This window comes from Neltuma alba, unplaced genomic scaffold (assembly GCF_004799145.2).
Source record: "Neltuma alba isolate B1F8T4 unplaced genomic scaffold, ASM479914v2 tig00012520_pilon, whole genome shotgun sequence".
NCBI classification, from domain to species: Eukaryota; Viridiplantae; Streptophyta; class Magnoliopsida; order Fabales; family Fabaceae; genus Neltuma; species Neltuma alba.
The window spans coordinates 69,799-85,786 of record NW_021636987.1 but is presented as its reverse complement, the minus strand read 5'-3'; the positions used below and the strand labels follow the sequence as shown (position 1 = coordinate 85,786).

At 40.0% G+C, this 15,988-nt stretch overlaps 4 protein-coding genes across 7 annotated transcripts; 3 read left to right on the top strand and 1 right to left on the bottom strand.

Moving 5' to 3' along the window:
• Window positions 1–16: 16 nt before the first annotated feature.
• Window positions 17–3,941, top strand: LOC114728102 (kinesin-like protein KIN-14U). 4 transcript variants are annotated; one of them, XM_028914944.1, is made up of 12 exons: window positions 17–253; window positions 440–484; window positions 572–953; window positions 1,058–1,141; window positions 1,243–1,404; window positions 1,491–1,597; window positions 1,707–1,891; window positions 1,979–2,143; window positions 2,235–2,453; window positions 2,663–2,700; window positions 2,935–3,062; window positions 3,158–3,941. In XM_028914944.1, exons 3-12 carry the CDS (start codon window positions 722–724, stop codon window positions 3,755–3,757), a joined length of 1,920 nt encoding a protein of 639 aa, XP_028770777.1. In that variant the 5' UTR covers window positions 17–253; window positions 440–484; window positions 572–721; the 3' UTR covers window positions 3,758–3,941. The 4 variants fall into 4 exon arrangements, with proteins under 4 accessions (XP_028770777.1, XP_028770774.1, XP_028770778.1 ...); XM_028914945.1 differs by lacking the exon at window positions 17–253 and adding an exon at window positions 261–342; XM_028914941.1 differs by having other exon boundaries at window positions 440–953.
• A 683-nt stretch (window positions 3,942–4,624) lies between these two features.
• Window positions 4,625–5,784, top strand: LOC114728104 (uncharacterized N-acetyltransferase p20-like). The gene has a single exon (XM_028914947.1). It carries the CDS (start codon window positions 4,931–4,933, stop codon window positions 5,576–5,578), a length of 648 nt encoding a protein of 215 aa, XP_028770780.1. The 5' UTR covers window positions 4,625–4,930; the 3' UTR covers window positions 5,579–5,784.
• LOC114728098 (serine/threonine-protein kinase EDR1) lies at window positions 5,712–13,312 on the bottom strand. Its single transcript, XM_028914933.1, has 13 exons — window positions 12,573–13,312; window positions 11,926–12,348; window positions 11,268–11,371; window positions 9,936–11,002; window positions 9,484–9,524; window positions 8,725–8,793; window positions 8,042–8,142; window positions 7,726–7,804; window positions 7,534–7,632; window positions 6,853–6,921; window positions 6,683–6,732; window positions 6,350–6,526; window positions 5,712–6,130 (listed from the first exon to the last, which is right to left on the bottom strand). The coding sequence occupies exons 1-13, from the start codon at window positions 13,038–13,040 to the stop codon at window positions 5,995–5,997; spliced, it is 2,883 nt and encodes a 960-aa protein (XP_028770766.1). The 5' UTR covers window positions 13,041–13,312; the 3' UTR covers window positions 5,712–5,994.
• An 874-nt stretch (window positions 13,313–14,186) lies between these two features.
• On the top strand, window positions 14,187–15,883 carry LOC114728103 (late embryogenesis abundant protein D-34-like). Its single transcript, XM_028914946.1, has 3 exons — window positions 14,187–14,504; window positions 14,863–15,165; window positions 15,497–15,883. Exons 1-3 carry the CDS (start codon window positions 14,187–14,189, stop codon window positions 15,656–15,658), a joined length of 783 nt encoding a protein of 260 aa, XP_028770779.1. The 3' UTR covers window positions 15,659–15,883.
• The last annotated feature ends 105 nt before the right edge of the window (window positions 15,884–15,988 follow it).

Here is a 15,988-nt window from a genome sequence, read left to right as displayed (position 1 = left end):
GAGATTTTTCAATCATTGAAACTGACTCCGAGGCTTTTTCTTCTTCCGTGATTCCCATAATTTCAAGCTCCTTTGAAAATCTGCGCTTAAGTTTTTGACCCCCGGCTCTTCTTTGCACGAGCCCAATGCCTTTTTTTCTTTTCTGGGGTTACATGAATCATGGCTATTGTTTCTCCAATGTAGCTTCAGTATAACGCTATCTATCACATCGGACGAGGACGAGCCATACTTCATTTTTCCTCATTTCTCTCAGGTTTGAAATATAGTGCTCTGTTCTCGTTCTTGACGCTGTTCAGTATTTACATATTTTGTAATTTGCGCGAGTCGCAGGCTCAATTTATGGTATCTGGACGTTCTGGGTACTTTCGAATGGTGTGACTGCCGCTTTTTTTCTTGGTTTAGTCATCAGCCATTCTTATTTATTTTTCCTTTTTGGCAGAATCATTGATCGCTGCTTGCCGCGAGTCTTCGTTGGATAGGAGAAGTCAGATCTCTACTTAAGAGCAGTGATAACTTCCATTACTTCTCATTTTGAATCTTTCTTCGTCCTTTCTTATTTGATCCCTTGCAGAATACTTCGTGGATTCTGGGTCAAGAGAACGAATCTACTATTTCATCTTCTGCGTTATTATTTGAGATATCAGCGATCCAGCGGGATAAGGCTGGAGTGAAGTGTGATCTCGTCTCTTGGTGACTTACACGCTCAGCTTTGTCTGGGGAGATGTTCACTTCTGGTGAAGAGCAGATTCTGTTCCATTCAGAGCATGCATCAGAAAATGTCACTGAGGCTTTTAAAACAACTTCCTGGAATTTAAATCCAGATTCCATTAATGGGTCCCTATCAGCTGCTGAATTCCCCGATTCGCCTCCAGTTTCTACCATTTACACTGATGTTGGCGTCATTCCCGAACACGAAAAGAACGAGCTAGAGCAATTGATGTCAAATCTAGAAAGTACAGTGTCTCGTCAATTTACTTTGTTACGAATTTAATTTGGGGACAAGGAGCTTTATTCAGCTGCAATGGAACTAATTTTTGGAATTGAATTGGTTGTGTAGGAGAAGTTAAGCAGCTGAGGAACGAACAGTGCGTATTTGACAAAAAGCGGAGAGAAGCACTGAGTAAGATATTGGACATTAAAGGTACCGAGCATGTGCTGTCCAAAGAGAAGCTTTTGTTGCAGGAATCTATTGTATACCATCACCATACTTTCCAGTGTTAAGAGTTGCATTTTGCAATCCAGGCAGCATTCGAGTATTCTGTAGAGTTCGACCCTTTTTATTGGCAGAGGGGAGAATAACCTCCGAGCCAGTTTCTGCTGCGTCAGAAAGGATTCGGGTTAAAATGGGAGGAGCGAAGAAAGACTTTGAATTTGATAAGGTTTTCCCTCAAGAAGCAAACCAAGGCTAGTATTTAATGCTGTTGCTTAATTATGCTTACATTCGAGTTCAAGGATTTTATCAAGGGGTACTCCCTTTTGAACCTCTGCAGAAAGTGTTTTTATCGAGGTCGAACCCATTCTCCGATCTGCAATGGACGGACACAATGTGTGCGTTTTAGCTTACGGACAAACGGGCACTGGCAAGACATTCACAATGGTGAGTCGATGTATCATCATTGCGTTCACATGCATGTAGTATATTTATTGTCTTTGTGTAGGAGTACCGGGTATGAGCGGCAGGTCTAAATTCTGAAATGATTCTGTAGAATGGTACAAACGAGCAGCCAGGAATTATTCCCCGTGCTCTTGAAGAGTTATTTCGTCGAGCCTCTCTAGAGAATTCATCATCTTTTACATTTTCAATGAGCATGTTAGAAGTTTACATGGGTAGTCTTAGAGATCTGCTGGCTCCGAGACCATGCACTAAAGCCTATGAACCTGTAATAAGATGGTGAGCTTTCTAACTCCGAATTTTTGTTCAAGACTAAGTTCAATAGCGCCTCATTCCTCTGATGCTTTTAGGCTATCCCTTTTCCAGCAATCTTAACATTCAAACGGATCCTAAGGGATTAGTCGAAATTGAGGGTCTCTCAGAAGTGCAAATCTCAGATTCTGCTAAAGCCAGATGGTGGTACAACAAAGGTAGGAGGGCCAGATCCACTTCATGGACTCATGTGAATGAGGCATCAAGCAGGTCACACTGGTGGGTTATAGGTCTAATCAGATACGTCAAACCTTTTCCATGGATTTCTTAGCTTGATAATTACGTTATCCGTTTAGCTTCATATATCTAGCTTGACAAGGATCACCATATTCCGTCGTGGACACGGTCTGGAAGGCAAAAGAGAAATAAGCAAATTGTGGATGGTTGATCTCGGAGGAAGCGAGCGGTTACTGAAAACTGGAGCCGTAGGACTCACGCTTAATGAGGGCAGAGCCATTAATCTTTCTCTTTCAGCTTTAGCTGATGTTATTGCAGCTTTGAGGAGGAAGAGGAGCCATGTGCCTTATAGGTAGGTACTCTGCCCCTTTATTTAATTAAAGTACTTTCAAGTTTAATTGTCCTTCTAGCTGTTGGATGTGAAAGTGTGCCTGAAAAGGCTGATGATAACTGTAGACGTGGGCCATATCGTCGGCTGCTGCTATCTTGCCATCTCAACTGTTGTACCTTTCCCCGCAATGAAAGCATCATCTAACTGATTCTTGTCTTCCCTGTTTGCAGAAATAGCAAGCTAACTCAAATACTCAAAGATTCTTTAGGTGTGATACTGTACCGGTCTCTATTTTGCATGATGCATAGTTGCATACAGAATCAACTTAGCTCACATAAAATGAGGCTAGTTTGATTCAACTAATTTGATTTACTTAACAGAATATATCAGACTAGAATAAGAACAGTGGGATATTTGTTGAAGTTTCAACAAATCTATGAAGCATGCACGCTAACTAAATTTATCAAAACCAGAAATGTCTAATTTATAATTAGTAATCCAGGTAATGGTTCAAAGGTCTTGATGCTTGTGCACATAAGCCCCTACGAAGAAGATGTTTGTGAGACAATGTGTTCTTTGAACTTTGCAAAGAGGGCAAGAGCAACGGAGTCCAACAAAGAAATACCAGAGGTAAACCGTAAACTTGCTGATGGTTGTCCCAAGGTGAGCTCCTGAGCAGAAACTGTTTGAAGATAGCTAACGGTCTATACATCCATTTACCGTAGGAACTGAGAAAGCAAAAGGAGAAGAAGATTCTGGAGCTCGAGGAAGAGATGAGGGAAGCCGAGAAGGAACACCAGAAACTAAGGGATCAGATTCAGAAGGCTGAGTTAAAGTTAGAGGAACAGAAAAAGGTCTTCTCAACTACATACAAGCTTCTGGAAAACGATGACAGTGCCCCTATAAGCCCTAAAAATAATGCGAAAGAGGTCACTGAAACCCCAAAAGCATCTAAGAAATATATTAAAAGCACTATATCGAATTCTATGCCTCGATTCATGACTTCCACTGTTGCCAGTCGCCAGAGGCAAAGTGCGTCGGAAAGAGAAATAGTTGGACGATCAAGAAGTTTAAGATCAGCGATCACAAGAGGTTCCCTCCAGTTTTCAGGTTCCCAATCACTGAATTGCTCGGATCTCCGATTGAAAGCGGTAATACAAAATTCAACTGGAAAATCTCGGCTTGGTGAAACCACGGAGAGTCCTAAATGCAACGGTTTGGAATCAAAAACCACCAATCCTGGAACCAGAATGTTCACTTCATCGGATCCTAACGTGGTCGTTACTTTACGTCGTCATAGAAGACGAATGTCCGATCTGAACTGACGGTGAAAATGAAGACGCATCTCATCGCCTGTGTTATTGGGAGATGGTTGCATGATAAACTGTTTTCATTTTTTTGTGTGTATCATAACGAATAAGAGCGAGTGGTGGATGGTATGTTAAATTGTTAGCAGGCGTGCTGTGTTGAACTAGGTTGCCAGTTCGGATCTGTCCGCTAATCGTTTAACAGGATTTTTTTTTTGGGGGGTCCTATTAATGATGCATTTGCTAACTTGCTTGAATATCTATTGGGGTCCCATTGTTCTAGCACTGTAGCAGCCGGCAAAGGAAATATTCATGCCGTGCTGGGAAAGATACCAGTTTTTACAATACACTGTTGTGATATCAGCCCGGCGATATTCATTTTTTCTTTTTTGAAAGATGCCGGTTTTTTCTTTGGACTAATAAAATGGTTGTCAAGAACAGGGCAAGATCATGTGGCTGATTTTTTCAAATCTTAAAAAATATTGCGAAATCATTCCCAGAGCGTAAATGAGTTTATAAAAAAAGTTCTTTTTTTTTGTGTGCCAAATATCAATGCTAAACTACTCTTTCTTATTTTGGTAGACGATAAGAATAGCTGAGCACGACATACCTGCGGGCGGGCCATGGATAAATAATGATTCATGAGCGAAATAGCTTCGTTAAACGTATTTAGCTGGGCTGCATCAATGATCAAGAAAGCCCATGGTGGCCTCCTCCCTGTTCTTGCGCAGCTTTGAACAATTTTAATAATTTCACTTGACTAACAGATCCAGCAGAAGAGACTAATTCCTTATAATATAATAAATTAAGATTCAAATTTCTGCTGAGAAAAATGCTCACATTTAGTACCTGTAATTTTAACCAAAAAAAATTTCACTTGATGGTCCAGTCGATAACTTTTCTTGTATAAAAAAAAAAAAATTCACTCGAATATGACGGATCTAATTAAACGGCTTTTTCCTGCTTCCTAGGCGTCTCACCAATCTTTGGTCCCAAAAAAGGTACCTCACCAGCCGTCTTTGGATTACAAAACTCTGAAAAAGCTGGCCGATCTATTTATGACGGGGACTTTTCCTCCGGCGGCGGGCAAAGAGGCAAGTCGTCGTGATAATAATAAAAAATAATTGAAGGGGACTTTTAAATCGGCGATGAGGAGGAAGGAGCAATGAGCAATTGCATTGAGGGTCCAACATGGCGATGGACTTGACAAGAATCACCTTACGACCATTCAAGCTAAGCGACGTTGATGATTTTATGCTATGGGCAGGAGATGATGAAGTGACTCAGAATACTCGAATGAGTCTAATCAGAAGCAGAGAAGAGGCTTTGACTTTTATAAGAGATGTTTGCATACCTCACCCATGGCGTCGATCCATATGCATTGACGATCGCTGCATCGGCATGGTTTCTGTTAGTCCTAACTCAGGAGCTGAGAGATGTCGAGCAGAACTTGGATACGCTCTTGCTGCTCCCTTCTGGGGCCAAGGCATCGCCACTAAAGCAGTTAACATGGCTGTTTCCCAAGCCTTCAGCCACTTCCCAGATTTGCTCAGATTAGAGGCTTTAGTTGATTCTCACAACAAGGCTTCACAGAGGGTGTTGGAGAAGGCCGGCTTCATTAGGGAGGCTCTCCTTAGAAATTATGCAATCGTGAAGGGCATCGTCAGAGATGTTGTTATCCACAGCTTTCTGTCATCCAATGCCAGTACTCCTCCCAACCCCTCTGTACTTGTCATTTATTTGGTTTGGTTTGGCGAAACTTTGCACTTGGCATCTGGCCCCTCACCAAGTCATTATCACGGAAAGCTATGCCAACCTACCAGCATACATCAACATTGATTTGAACATGCTCATCTATTAGTGGATTGTACCATCTTTTCTTGATACCTCATCCTGCTTATTTCTTTAGTAGGAGTTTAGCAAACGAGTCACCACATCCCACACCCATAAAAGACATCTTTACAGAATACCATTATCGCAATAGATGCATTCAATTTGAGAAGGGGGGTAATTAGTTTACATACATTAACAGTTATTGGTTCATCGTATAGGTTATGGACACGTGATTTTACATTCACAAGATGGCTCTGCTGCCTGCTGCAGTGGCCACAACAAATGATATGTTTTTCAGCTCAAATATCTTCACAGCCATCTTCGATGAGCGACGTAATTCTTCCTTCGTTTTTGTCCTACTTCTATCCTCACACAAGTGATGCAGAAAGTCTCCTTATTCACACGCAAGAACAGTGGCATTGCTAAGGGGTGGAATTTACAGAAATCTCCTGTGGCAGAGGTGAAGCCATCTGATCTTGATAAGATGGAATAACTAAACGCTGCAAGGACTTCAAAATCACAGTGAGCTGCGCAAATGAGGGGCGCAAATTTGGATCCCTGCATAAAAAGGTGGAATGAAGATTGAAAGAAATGGAGAGAGAAAGGTCACCACATCGCTTGAAAATCCCAGTGAAAGAAAATACCAAAAAAAAGAAATAATATCTCTCTCTCACACACATATCAATAAAAAGTTATGAATGATGCGACTCGTCTGAAACTCCATATAAAGCATTGAGGTCCACATTTAGTCTTAGTTAATAAGTTAATGAGGCTTACTGTTGCCAACATTCCCAAATTATTCTTGCAACAACAGGATCAATTTCTTTGGGGATTTCCAGGCGACGATTTTGGAAACCAACTGCACCAACAACCTGCATAGGGTTCATTCCGCTCCATGGCAACCTTAAAGTGGCAAGCTCCCACAGGATGATTCCAAAGCTATAAACGTCACACCTGCCCATATAACGTGATAGATGTTATTAAAAATATTGTCACTAGACTTGGCTGCCGTTGCAAACAAAATATATTGAATTTATATTAACATAAATGTCAAATGGATAAATTCAAATATAGTGAATAAAAGATGGATCTTGTTTGTACTTGACTCACTTCTCATTTGAGGGCTCGTTGCGGAGAACTTCAGGAGCCATCCATTCAGGCTAACATGTATAGGAAATTTCATTCAGTATCGGACACAGAAAAGATTGACTAATGCACAGGAAGCATGTTCTTAAATATAGGATCAACCAAATAATCGCATAGTTTTCTTAAATTCTCACCGTTCCAGCAGTTGACTTGGATGACAAAAATGTGTTGTGCTTCAAGCGTGATAACCCAAAATCACAAACCTGAGAAGGAAAACGGTATATCAGAGTCTTCATCACAGGCCTGCTATTCACCATGTGATTCTTACCTTTCCCCTCATTCTCCAGCAAAATATATGAGATGCTTAGCTTTTGACTAGAGAACTTCATACAAAATATACAGCCAATACAGTTTGTCACGGTGCACTATAGTTCTGAAAATATTTTTAGATAATAAACCGCCAAGGCAAAAAGCCATCGTTTGCTCATTTTCCGTATCATATTTAGCAAAGCTAAACAGCGCACTGGCAGCCATAAACCACATTTCCCACATTACTACAGATGCCCAGATAACTGTGATAATTTATTTATTAGATCGAGATCATCAAAGTTTAACCAATTTAACATTGAAAAACAGAATAGAAGGTCTGCTTATTCAGACCATTGAAACGACTGTTAGCTTCCAGAGGCAAAAGACTCAAGCCAAACCACGTCATATTTGATTCTCCTCAAAAGTATAATGTTTTGCGCTAAAACCAGAAGTTGAGAATATACTTACCACTTTCCAGGTTATCAACCAACTCCACTAAACTAAGAAAAACATGAAATCTACAGCAAACAAGGCATGAGATTATACATGAATCTTCGATTGTGTACCTTGATATTCCAGTTATTGTCAACCAAAAGATTCGGTGACTTCAGATCTCTGTGAACAATAGTAGGTGTGCTGGTGTGTAAGCAGTTCATGCCTCTTGCCTGCAAATCAGAAGGTGATAAGACTGAAATCTCATAGACGAAAATGATTTTATTCAAAAAAGGATGATGATTGACTTGTTTCATAATCCATACCACATCCAAAGCCATCTTTATCCTACGTTTCTCATCAATCTGACAATTAGGACGATGAAGAATTTTGTACAAGCTTTCTCTGTGAAATATTCAATCAACAACACCATTGCGGCAGAAGAAATATGATAAATAAATAAATAAAATAATAAATAAAATCGTGCAGCTAATTGCTCATCATGCAAAGAGTGCTTAGCTTGCGGAGACCCGTACAGATAATGAATATCATATTACTACGCCAAAGTTTATATGATAAACCAAAAGAACTTAGGCTAATGAAAAATGATAACAAGTTAACAATCAAAGTGAAGAAATCTACCTCGGAAGAAACTCTGAAATGATTGAGAGATTAGGAGGACGAGTAACAGCACCCATAAAAAGAACAATATTCGGATGACGTAATCGACGCATGATCCGTACCTAGCCAAAAAGCGGACATCAATTAGTAATCCCTTGAGAAAACAATCATAGGTGATCCTTGCCCATGAAATCACTGCCTTTCATGTTAATCTGGTGAACCTTCCTTTTAAGAAAAGATGACTTGATCTGTCATTTGTGTCGAATTTTTCTGTTGAAGACAAAATTTAGCCCAATATATCATAGTTGGTAGTTTAACCAACATCAGAAAGAAAAATACTTTCTGGCAATACTTTAACCTCCAAAGTGATTTATGACTATAGTGCTTCTAATATTTTGGTTCTATTGGGGGAAAAATTAACAAATGCAAAGGGCAAGATGAATAAACATCATCACCATTAGAAGTATCATGACAGATGTGCTGCTATTTTCCCATGGATGCCATCCTCTATAAAAGCAACACCAGCACAATAACTATGAACTTATTTTTCACAAATATACTTCACTACAGGAGAATTAATTCATTACTCCTGCCTTCCAAGTAGCTAATCATCTACGGTAATGAAATGGTATTCTTAATGGCCATTTACTTTCCCCAATTCCAATTCTTTTAAGCAAACAAGTGTATGTTAACTTAATGCTTACTTCTCTCTTGAATTCGGCCAATGCAGCGCCTGAAAAGTCCTGATCCAGAAACTTCTTCACTGCAACATCCTGATATTTCATAAATCACCAGCCAAAAAAAAAAGGGGTATCTGAGCACATTAACTCTTGAGTAAGTTCTTTTTTGTAAAAGGGCGAGTAAGTGCTAGAACTAAGCAAACTACAATAACCTATCAGCCAAGCAAAGATACATCAACTTCTCCAGAATCATTATTTCTTTCCTCTGTTTCCTTTCCAGTGGACTTAAATGGAATTTTCAATACATCATTTCATAAAAGACAGAAGATTCTAGATGCTGGTAGTTAGAATCAGTTAAGAAGTCAATACTGTTGAGACTAGCATTGGTAAGTTATTGTGTCAGCTAGAAGCCTGTGATGCTCTATAAATACTCAGTACCCTCCCGATTAAATGAGTAAGAATTATGGTGCCTATCATTCTGTGTTCTGCTTCATCCATGACACTGTAGTGCAGCAATTGTCACATTCTTCAACAACTATTCTGCAGTTTTGCAGGACATATTGAATAAAGAAATTTTTGTAGAATCTTGATTAAGAAAAGGAAAACGAAAGTAGAATAACAACCAAATATAATATTTAACAAGAGCTGGTTGACATTACACCACTAGGATAGATCTGTAGGGCAAAAAAATTGCTAATACTCAGGAAATGACCAAGAAAAACTTCTTCCTTTCAACATGCATAACCTTTCTAGTCAAGCACATAAATGAATCATGATACTCACAGTGCCATTCCAGTCAGCACGGAATACCTCACCATATGAACCTAATAGCAACAAAGTAGAAACTTAGAACATTTACTCAGGGAAAACCAATACATAGACAAACTAATCTGAATCACACACAAGCCTTAATAGTAACAAGTTCTTGAGGCGCATTTTTGAATCCTTTAAGAGTATCCCACGTGTCAAAACAGGTGAACTCAAGAGGTTAAAAGTTCTTACCACCGCTTCAAAATCATGCTTGCATAAATAGAATAGAATTAACATGGCGCTTTCAAAGGGATGACTCATGATCAATTTAAAAGTCAGGAAATTTCATGCAAATATTGGTTATCACTTGGTCCATTTGCTACAGTGCTGAACTCTTTTAACTGAACATTGAACCAATACCATATCAACACTCCAGCAAATAATGAAATTCAAGCAAGAAATTAAAGACAAGCTAAGCGCATTACCTAGACCTATTCTTTCACCAATAATCAAATCCTCCCATGGAATTTCACATTCACCAACATCTGCGTCATCCAATATTTGATCAGCCCCAATAGCAATGGATTCAATTGATGAGCTAGGACGCTCTGAGGCCTTTAATTTCAAATTGCTCCCCGTGAATCTGTCATATGTGCACTTTCTCCGGTCATGAAACTTAATTTCATTGTTCTCATGTTCTTTAGCCACATCTATCATTTCATTTTCGAAGCTTTCCCCATTCCTTCTGTTACAGTCCTCTTTGAGACCCTCAGCCCTGTTCAGCTCACCTGCACCAGGTGCCAACGATGAACCAGTGACTTCCATCAAATTGAGGGTGTTTCTATCTTTATTTATAACAGAATTAGAATTATGTGATGACTGGGAATTATATTCACTAGGATCACGGTTAATTTTTTTGGGAATGTCATTGTAAGCATAACGATTCTTCCACATCAATGGTACAGAGGGTTGGCCAGAGACAGAATTGTCTCTTGTAATTTGAAGCTCAGGAGACTTATTTTCCATAGGCTTGTTGTGTACAGAGGTCTTGCCAGTTCCTTTTATCTGGAATGGGTTAAGATCCGCAAAAAGGCTCCTTGAGTTGTCTAGGCTGTCCTGACCATAGGGTACAATATTGGCATTCAGTCTTGTCCCATCACCAATTGCATTCATTCCAAGAGTCCCCTTGTAACTATATAGCAAAGTGCCAGCAGAGGGGGGCAATTTTTCTGGTTGGCTGGAAGTTGCTCTGTCTAGCATTTTGGAAGCAATAGCACCAGCATCTTTGCTTGAGCTCATTTTTGAAGACATGTCTGACTTCTCAAAAGATAATTTTCCAGTCAATGGTGATGAATCATCTCTTTTCACAGAAATTTGACTACTTCCTTCACCATCGGATGATGTTTTCCTTGAGCAAGAAGATCCACTTTCTTTACTGGATTGTAATCTTGGCAAGATCTTGGGGTTGCATGGCTTAGAGGCAGTATCCTTTGCACTTAAGTCAGCAGGGATAAGTGTTCCAGGAGCAGCCATGAGATCAACCAAAAATTCCCTGAAAATAACAGACATCAGTACCAGAAAGTACCTGAACAGCTGCCAAAAATTTTAGGCGCACAGGTAATGAGATTTTGAATGTTTGCATCATTAAGAAATACTAATACTTGAAAAACAGCTCAAGGAAAGCAGACCATGAATAACAATGCATATTTTCAACTGCATAAAACATGCATGTGCTTATGAGCAAGGTCAAACAAATCAATAACTATCAGTTGACAAAAAATAAATGAAAAATTAAAGGATAACAAAAAATCTGTAACCTTTCATCATCCAACTTTATTATGTTCACAGCATCATCCTCAACACCAGTGTAATGACTGCCTTTTACCAGTCTACAAGGCATCTTGATATTGTCAGCTAATACCTAAATCCAGAGAAACAAAAATTATCTGAAACACCCAACAACTTGATAAGCAAAACAAATATGTAACGATAAAATCTGAACAGAACCTAATGAAATGTAGGATTTGGGAAATGCTAAAATCAGTTACATGACTTATTATCCATGCGCAAAACCAGACAATTCTGTGATGATATTGACAACCAAGAATCTTAAGATTCTTAAATCATTCAAAACCTAAAGCCTGTGTTTTCTTTTTTGATACTTCGGAAATAAAAGCCTGTGTGTTAGTAGAAACACTAATGAGCCGAGTTGAGTTGAAAAAAAAAAAAAAGATGATTCGAGCTAAATTTAATCCAATTTAAGACTTCCCCAAATTAGCACGAAAAAATTTCTGCACCAATGCTGGTGTTCTAAGGAAAAATATTATCAGATAATTCATGTCCCATTCACTGAATTTCAATTATATGCAGTTTGTTACCTAGCATTTTGACTATCTGCTCCGGTGAGGGCAAGATTACAGTGTTAACATCAAATTATGGCCAACAAGGTACCAAACACCAACAATTAAAGCTGACCTTGAAAAGCAAAGCCCGATGCCTGGATAGCCCCATATTTATGAACCCAAGAGGCAACACACTAGTGTGAAGGGATGTTCTTAGATCCGTACTTCTTTCCATCCATTTCGTCAATGCAATATTAGCATCCTTTACAGGACCACCCATATGCCCTGTAACAAGTTCAGCAAGCCTTTGTACCAAAACACCAACCTTGGTGACTGGGCAGTCTAATGCAATGCAATGGGCAATTTGCAACAGCTCTTCCAATACATGATCAATCTTTCTATTAACCATGACAATTTCAAAGTTAGAACTTCCAGGGTTTCCTTCAAGTTCAGCCAGAGATGGCATTTTCTCCTGCATTGCAGCATCGTTACAGAGGCTGTATACATCATAAAAACCATCTGCTACTCTCTCCTCGTAGTCAAGAACATTGTATTCCTGATCATTCAAAAAGCAAAATGAAAGACGAGTTATGCCAGAATCATCTAAGAAGTCGACAGGAGATGGAAAGGGAAAAAACTAAAATTGGAGTAAAAAAATTGACAAGGATTCCAAGTTCATCAGTGACAACGCAGATTTAGTTAAAGCCCAACCAATACAAAATAAGTGAAAGAGCACATGATCACTCCAAAAGGAGAACTTCAACATTTAACTGAACTCACCCAGTACTGCCTAGAGAGTGCCTCCGCTTCGTGATCCTTATTCGTTGTGCAATGCGTTCGATGACCTCCTAAGCTCAGTACCGTTGCCGCTCGGGTCTGATCCTTCTCAGGATCATTCCGGAACTCCGAATTGGAAGCACTGATGGCTAGAGCTAACTGAACCTGGAACTCCTCCTCCGACGAGAAATAGTCAAAATTGGACTTGGCAGGTTGGGGAGAGGAAGCGCCGCCAGCTGGTGGAGGAGCAGGGGAAGGCGATGGTGAAGAAGAAGAAGGGCTAGGCAGAGGGGTACCGGAATTCTGAACAGGAGTTGTACGGGGATCGGAGGCGCCAGATTGTGAGGTCACTGCGGAGGAGGAGGAGGAAGAGGGAGGAGTTTCATGGGGTCGATTAGGATCGTGATTGCTCCCAATGTGAAGCTTCTTGAAAATATTCTTCATTTCAGTTCTCACCTTCTTCCGCTGCATCTTGAATTCATCAATTCAATTCATGTGCTCTGCGAGCTGCTGGGAGGACCAAGACTCGTTATTGGAGTGGAAGGAGCTGGGAGGGAAAACAGAAAATGAGACGCCCACCAGACCGAGGGATGGCCGGTCACAAAATGGGCCCTGCGTCTGCCTGAAATTACGATGATGACATGCACACTTGTACACGCTAGCATTTTTACGCGCAAATAAGGCGCCAAGTGAATATCGACGTGGCAATCTACGTGTCAAATGAACGTTGCTTCGCGGAAGTCTCATAAATTATCCCTATTTCTCCTTCTTGCTCTTTGCGGGTTTTCCTTTCCCCTTTTCTTTCCCCGGCAGAGTCCTTCTTTTTAAAATTACATTCCCTATTTACCGTTTGAAGTGACAACAAAAGACAAAAATATTTCATTTACATCTTTTTAACAATTTATTCGAGAACCTATGGCTGAGTTCCTATCTTTTTCTTACTGCTACATACATCTGGTTACCCTCAATATTCAGTCGCTATGAATTGACGGGTGATTATCTTCCATGATTAGAAAAAAACAATATATTATAAATCATATTGTTCTCTTTTAATCTAATTATATAGCTACGTACCCATCATATATCCTACCACATCAAATAACGTACGATGAGAGTTCTTGTTCGAGGTTATTATATATGGAGAGATCATTTGCTAATTACTATTAAAAAGGTATTCTATATGTGAATAATTAAGAGATAGAAATGAAGGGAAAAAAACACTAATTAATTTGATCAATCCTCGAAAGTGCTTCATCATAGTCATGATGAAGAATTAGAGAAGGATCCTGTTAAGCATGTGAACCTCCCACAAGAATGAGCTTCTATTTCTACTCTCTTTTCTCATTCACATGCGCCATATCCAGATTAATTATAGAAAAATAGACCTTGTCACGGAGGACCTGTCACAATGATCATCGTAAATAGCAAAAACAAACCACTGGTTTATATTAAACACAACTTCATTCGCACGCCAAATGTTTCTCACGTCCTCCTCCTCCCGTTATTTTGATGCACTGACTCACACGTGTCCCGCCCGCACCCTAAACATTTGCCATGCACGTATATTAACTTACTGGCGATGGATTGCATCGCAGACTGAAAAAGAAAGAAGGAAAGATGAGCCAAGAGCAACCCCGTAAGGAAGACCGAGAACCCGTCAAGTATGGCGATTTATTCGTCGTGGAAGGGGAGCTGGCCCACAACGTGGTGGCTCCGGTGGACGCAGCCATGATGCAGGCCGCGGAGAATGCCATACTGGGAGGTGTTCAGAAGGACGGAGCGGCGGAGGCGATGCATTCGGCGGCCAAGAAAAACCAAGAGGCAGGGATTGTGTCACATAGCGATGTTACTGGTGCCATCGAAGACCACGGCATTAGCATCACGCAAACTGAATTCTCCGGGAGACGCGTCGTATCTCAGTTAATCGGCGGACAGGTATTCTTCCTTTTTTATCTGGCTTATCTAGTTTGATTGCTCACATGAGAATACGTGCTTGAATGAATCAATTTCGTAGGTTGTTCAACAACAAGTAGATAACAAGAGATGAAAATTGATCAATTTTTTGAGGAGGCATAAGGTCCATAGTGACGTTATAACCAGCAGATATAATAAGGATTAATTCATTTTATTCGGTCGCTGGACATTCGAATTTGTTTTTTTAGTGAGTTATTGTTATTTAACTTGATTAATTTCAAGGTGATGAAGCCCAAGGACATAATAAAATCACCATCATAAACTAACATAAGTTTTATTGAGGTTTAATTAATTTCAAGTAGTGGCAAACTGTGAGCAGGTGGTGGAGCAATTCAGTCAAAGAAATCCAGCAACGGAGAGCTTGTCGCCGCCTTCACTTAGCCAAGAGGCAGGGAATGGTGGAATCACCATAGGGGAAGCTCTAGAAGCCACAGCTATTACCGCCGGAAATAAGCCAGTGGAATGGAGCGACGCCGCTGCCATTCAAGCAGCCGAAGTCAGAGCCACCGGCCGTACCAGCATTGTCCCTGGCGGTGTTGCTGCCGCTGCACAGTCTGCTGCCACTTTCAATGCTCGAGCGACAAGGGACGAGGACAAGACCAAACTCGCCGACGTTCTTGCGGTAACACCAACAGATATATATATTCAGGCTTTTCTTTTTGGTTTTAAATACTACCTCCAATCTTAATTATAAGAGCCAATTAATAAATTTGAAGAGATTAAGGAAGTAAGTTGAGTTAATTATGTGTCTTAAATAGGTATTGTCTTTCTTAAAAATATTCTTACTAATTAAATGTATTGGCTAAAATTATAATTATTAGAATGACTATCTTGAAAAAAATTAAGTAAATATGAGAAATAAAATGGATTGGAGTCTTATATTTAGGACCAAAATAAAAGTCAAACAGAATCTTATATCAAGGATATTAAGTAATTACGTTGTCTTGGTACAGGATGCAACTTTGAAGCTGCCGTCAGACAAAGCGGCGACGAGGAGAGACGCAGAAGGGGTGACCGGAGCAGAGATGAGAAATGATCCAAACCTCACAACTCATCCCGCCGGAGTGGCAGCGTCGGTGGCCGCCGCCGCCAGGCTTAATCAACATAATAATTAAATATGCCATTTCTTGAATGATTGTCCGTAGATATAAATTTGCTTACCTTTCTGCTGATACGGGCAACAAAACTTTTCTTGTGCTATCATAATCGGGCACCCAAGCGTGTTCCTGAGAATCTTGACAAGTGAATTTGAATAAAATTTTGTATTACAAACTCAATCCTTGAGTCCGAGTTACTTTATATCATCCCTGTAATCGCTATAGAGTAGATGACAAATCTTCTGGCAACGCAACTCTTGAATAGTTTCCTTGGCAATTCTGGGAGTCGATTCTACTTTCGCCTCCCCGGACACTGACACTAAATATTTTAATTCCAATGATATTAGT